At 27.8% G+C, this 5804-nt stretch overlaps 1 protein-coding gene across 1 annotated transcript in view; it reads right to left on the reverse strand.

Moving 5' to 3' along the window:
* Positions 1-1627: 1627 nt before the first annotated feature.
* Positions 1628-5804, reverse strand: part of LOC137626965 (neuroligin-4, X-linked-like) — a 15501-nt gene continuing 11324 nt past the window's right edge. The window contains exons 7-11 of the mRNA XM_068357949.1: positions 4957-5090; positions 4557-4751; positions 4161-4294; positions 3196-3311; positions 1628-2484 (exon numbers count right to left, since the gene is read on the reverse strand). Coding sequence (XP_068214050.1) covers positions 1628-2484; positions 3196-3311; positions 4161-4294; positions 4557-4751; positions 4957-5090 — 1436 coding nt within the window. The remainder of the gene's footprint in view (positions 2485-3195; positions 3312-4160; positions 4295-4556; positions 4752-4956; positions 5091-5804) is intronic.

Raw genomic sequence — 5804 nt, forward strand, 5'->3', positions numbered from 1 at the left:
ATATATATATGTGTGTGTGTATATATATACATATATATATATATGTATATATATATATATATATATATATATATATATATATATATATATATATATATATATATATATATATACACATATATATATGTATATATATATATATATATATATATATATATATATATATATATATTTATATATATATACAGTATATATATATGTATATATATATATATATATATATATATATATATATATATATATATATATATATATATATATATATATATATATATATATATATATATATATATATATATATATATATACTTAATCAGTTTCTAAAACAAGTCCATCTTCGAGATCTATTAATTCTGTCCCCAACGGCCTTGAATTTGCTAAATCAATAAAATTCGTGGTAAAGTACATTTTATCTAATAAACCACAATATATTTTCGTTTAATCGATCATTAATTTTAAGAAAGAATTTGAATTTTTACCTTCTATTATTTGTAGGCAGCGAAACACTTTGATAGAAAAATTTACTTTTTATTCGTGATAAGAAGCACACATACAAATACACACACTGATAAACATATCTCCAAAAACAACCACAGGTTAGATATAAAGTTTCACAACAACAAAACATTCAATTGTAAATGACAATAGTTATAATGTGCACTTTCTTCTTCTTAGATAGACAGTTTTATTTCTTATATAATTTTTATATGATTTCATTAGGCTTATTCATGAACATCTCAAAATGGGTATTTGCTTTTTTTATTTATTTATTGAGGATTCTTGTTTTTGGATTTTCATTTAAGAATTATTATCATTCATAAGCAAATCTCCAGTCCAATTTAATTGCTATGTTTTTTAAATCTTTGAATTTAATGAAGGGTATTTTTCTCTTACTTGGGCACCAGTTACTTTACTTAGGGATATCAGATATTCTATCAAATGTGGAAAAAAGTAATTATTGTAAAAGTTCCAGATTATCAAAAGTGGACAAATTTCTATTAACTTTTGGAATAGTTAATGTACCCGAAATTGGTCTCCGGGAATTTTAACATGTTAAATACCACATTTTCTTTCTTAATGTTGATATTAGCAATTTTTACTATCACTAATTGATAGATAGAAAGGAAATATAAATCCTTAAATCTCTGATGATGTTTTAAGTCCACCAGAGTAATGGATGTGTTTGATGAACAGATTTTCATAACAGAACCATTATTCTCAAAATACACAAAAAAATAATTATTAAAAAACGAGACTTTCATCAAAGAATGTAGTTAGATGAGTTGGCTAGTTTTCTGAGAACCATTGTTTTCCTGAGTATCATGAAGTGAGGGTTTTATTATTCAAGAAAATTAGTTGTATTATTTGGCCTTTGTTAAGTATAACTTTTAAGACGAGATAGTAATTTTGGTGGGCAATATTAAGATAATGAACTAGAGTATATCTAACATTGTTTTTAAAGAAATGAGACCTTTTTTTAAGTATATTATAGTGACTTAGACATTAACTACTCCCTAAAATGTATGGTAGAAGCACTGCTCTACAAATAATTTTGAATTAGTTGTCCATCATTCGGAGAATAACTTATAACTGATTGGCCTACATATGGTGAATAATGTTGGACGAGTTAATTTTCTTTATTTGAATATGTAGAGACGAGTTGACCATCGACTGGTGGATATGTAGTGACAAGTTGACCATCATTCGGAGATGTGTAGGAAGCCACAGGCTGTTTGATCGTTGTAACTGTTATTATATATTCTTTTGGTTTGTGTAGCATTTGCGTATTCGTAATGGTGCCTTGCGTATCTGGAGAGATCCTATTGGATGTTACGCCACTCATATCGTCTATGGTTTGTACGCTGCTTATGTATTCTGGCGGCCAATCATGCTGGGATTTCTCTTCAAAGGCTGTGGCCAGGTTGCTACACATTGTGATAGAAGGCCTCAGGGTTCCATAATGCCCTGGGGCATATATTGTCTTACAGTTGTCCCCAGACGAGTGCAACTGGACGTCATTCCCATCCCTGCTATTCGCGCCCTGCGAGACTTTGGCGAGGCTCCGGCGGTTGGCCTTATGTCGATAATAAACGGTAGTAAGAACCAGGATATTTAGGATTAGCAAAGAGCAGGCAATAGCCACTGTCAAGGTCAGTGCAGTCGTGTAAGGGAAATCCTTCCCCATATCTAAATTAGCTGATTCACTTACCTGAATTTTGTTAGCTTTAGCTACATTTGTTAAGTTATGGAGTATATCTGTTGTGCCAGTGATGGTTGGAGTGATTGGGCTAGATTGAAAGCCATCTGTTAAGTTATACGGACCTGATGATTCAGGGTATAAACCCGACTGGAGATCAGTTGGTAATCTGTGAAAGTTTTTAACTGGGCCGTACCGAGTACCCACTCGTTCCAGACCAGGTAGTAGCCATGACCACAAGGCTACTTTTCCAGCACGGTAGTGGTTACGTACATAGTTCTTTGTTCCTGTAATGAATAGAGATATCTAAATAACTAAAATTGATTATGTAAAAAAGAGGATACGATATCTATAGAAGATATATTCCTTAAATATAAGATATATTGTTTTGACTCTTTGTTGTTATGAATAAATATTTCTGTTAATTTAACAACGAAGACGAGTTGTATATTACACCTTCATAAGCTATTACAAATATAAGACAAACACTAAAATTTACTTGAGGAAAGTTTCTGGAAAGGCTACATATAAAATCTATATTGATGATTAGAATTATATCATATAATTCTAGACGTACTATCATTTAGTTTGTTGACATCATCACCAGTTAAATATTAGTTTTTTATTAAGGTTCTATAGATTTGTGAAGTACATTAAGGAACTCATGTTTTACTAGTTTAGTTGAATGATACTCATAGGGGTTGGGTTATTGAAGAGAGAGAGAGAGAGAGAGAGAGAGAGAGAGAGAGAGAGAGAGAGAGAGAGAGAGAGAGAGAGAGAGAGAGAGATGTTAACATCTTGAACATAAGATTTCATTTATAGAGAAGAAAGTGATTATTAATTAATATAAAAGTTATCATGAAGAAAAATAATTACTATGATAAAAACATGAATTAATGTACTTTCCTGACCTAATGTTATATATCTAGAAAATATTGAAAATCATTGTATCATTTTATCTGTGAGTGAATACAGCCCCACAAAAATAGGAACCTCACCTATTTGAAAGTATCTCTGATAGAATGGATCATATCTGGGCCATATCTGCTCTCCATAAGTAATGTCGTTTGCACTCTCGGACATCTTAGCTGTGGAGACTGTGTCTTTTGGATGTCTGGAAAAGGAATATATAGCTTTGAATTGCTAATATATGTGTGATGAACTGAAAATGATATCAATGATATACAATGAATATGTATATTTTATATATATATATATATATATATATATATATATATATATATATATATATATATATATATTTATATACATAGATATAGAATATATATATATATATATATATATATATATATATATATATATATTTATATATATATATATATATATATATATATATATAAATATATATATATTTATATATATATATATAAAAATATATATATATATATATATATATATATATAAATATATATATATATATATATATATATATATATATATATATATATATATATATATTTATATTTATATATATTTATATATATAAATATATATATATATATATATATATATATATATATATATATATATATATATATATATATACATACACAAACACGCACACACACACATATATATACTGTATATATATATATATATATATATATATATATATATATATATATATATATATATATATATATATATATATATATATATATATATATATATATATGTTTGCTAATGATGATGCATAAAGTTACTAAATAACTTATAGTAACTTTTGAAAAGCTATTATGTCTGTTTATTAGTGTTTAGATTCTATTGATTTAAATCAACGTATTCACTATGTTATAAAGCATTGAAATATATTTCATTCTAAATGACAGATATCTACAATATTATACATCAGGATTATGGGAAATATAAACATCAAATAAAAATTTAATTAATTTCAAAATCAACTGAATCTCCTGACCCTAATTTTATAAAATTACTCCACATTGATATGAAGGATTTGCTGAGTGTGACATCCATCTTAGTGAAGTTATAACTTGAGGCCAAAGGTCCAAGAGCGCCCAGAGGACCACCAAAGACGTACGCCAGCTCCTTCAGGAGAAGACTCTCCTTTCCTGACTTTGGGAAAGATGATCAGATTAATTTTAAATTTTTATTGTTGTAATTACTGAATTAAAAAATAATCATTTAGATGATTCTTTTATTGATATTTATTATTTAAAATTTTCATAAATTTAATTTGGATGATTTAGATACGTACATCTCTAATCTATGGATGATATTCAAAAACTTTTTGTAGATTATTAAAGATTCTCATTAATAATATAACCATATTTTTTTTTATTGCATATATAAATCCAATCTATCCATCTCCACGTACATCTGAATCGTCTTCCTCCAACACGTAGAGGTAAGATGATCGGGAAGTCGTGTAGAGCTGCTTGGCAAGATCTGTCATCGGCGAGACGATATTGGCATCGTGAAGGCCTTGGCCGGTTGAGTCCCTGATGCTGATTGGTTGATAGAGGGATCTTGACCAATCAGTGTACTCGGCTGTGATGGCTAACATTATTTCCTGTGGGGAGATGAAAATACTCTTATGACGTTCACTTTTATTCAATAGATAGTTTATATATGTGTGTAGCCAAGGTAATAATAATAATAATAATAATAATAATAATGATAATAATAATAATAATAATAATAATAATAATAATAATAATAATAATAATAATAATAATAATAATGCCCACCTGCAGATGATAGCGATAGTTATTGACGACGAAGGATCTCAGCAGATCCTCCCTATAGTCAGCATCAAAACCTTCCTGGACTTCTTGCTGACTCATGATGTCAAGGAGATTGGCAGCTGTCATTCCTAGAAGGAGGTCAACTGGAGTTCGACCTTCCTTGCCTTTGAAGTCAAGAGGAAAAGAAAAAAAAATCTTTATTTTCTTTTTATAGTTGAGTGATTAAGAATATTACTTGGTATAGACAAATGGAGATATTTAGGATATACGAATAAGTTTTTGGGTGTAAGTTAATCTTTTCTTTTAGTTTAGAAATTAGGAATTTTATTCTGTTTCAACGTATGTATTCATTATGCAAGGATTTCAGTTCTTAACATATCTGTGTATATAAAACAACAACAACCAAAACAACAACAACAACAAAAGCAGCTGTGTCTAGATCTCTGCAGGACATTGGCCACATCCATGTCCTTATTCATGAGTGTGGTTTGGCTAGTTTTCATCACCACGCTTGCCAACTACGGATTGGTGATGGTGGGAGATTTATGTCTGATTGCTCACAGCAAATATAGCTTTTATGGGTAACTCTAGTAGAGCTTTGCTGATCATGGCGATACACTAACGATTTTACCATGTTAAGGTATCCCCACTCACAAATGGAGGTGCCTATATATATATATATATATATATATATATATATATATATATATATATACATATATATACATATATATATATATATATATATATATATATATATATACATATATATTTATATATATATATATTCATATATATATATATATATATATATATATATATATATATATATATATATATGTATATATATATATATATATATATATATATATATATAT

This window comes from Palaemon carinicauda, chromosome 34, assembly GCF_036898095.1.
Source record: "Palaemon carinicauda isolate YSFRI2023 chromosome 34, ASM3689809v2, whole genome shotgun sequence".
NCBI lineage: Eukaryota > Metazoa > Arthropoda > Malacostraca > Decapoda > Palaemonidae > Palaemon > Palaemon carinicauda.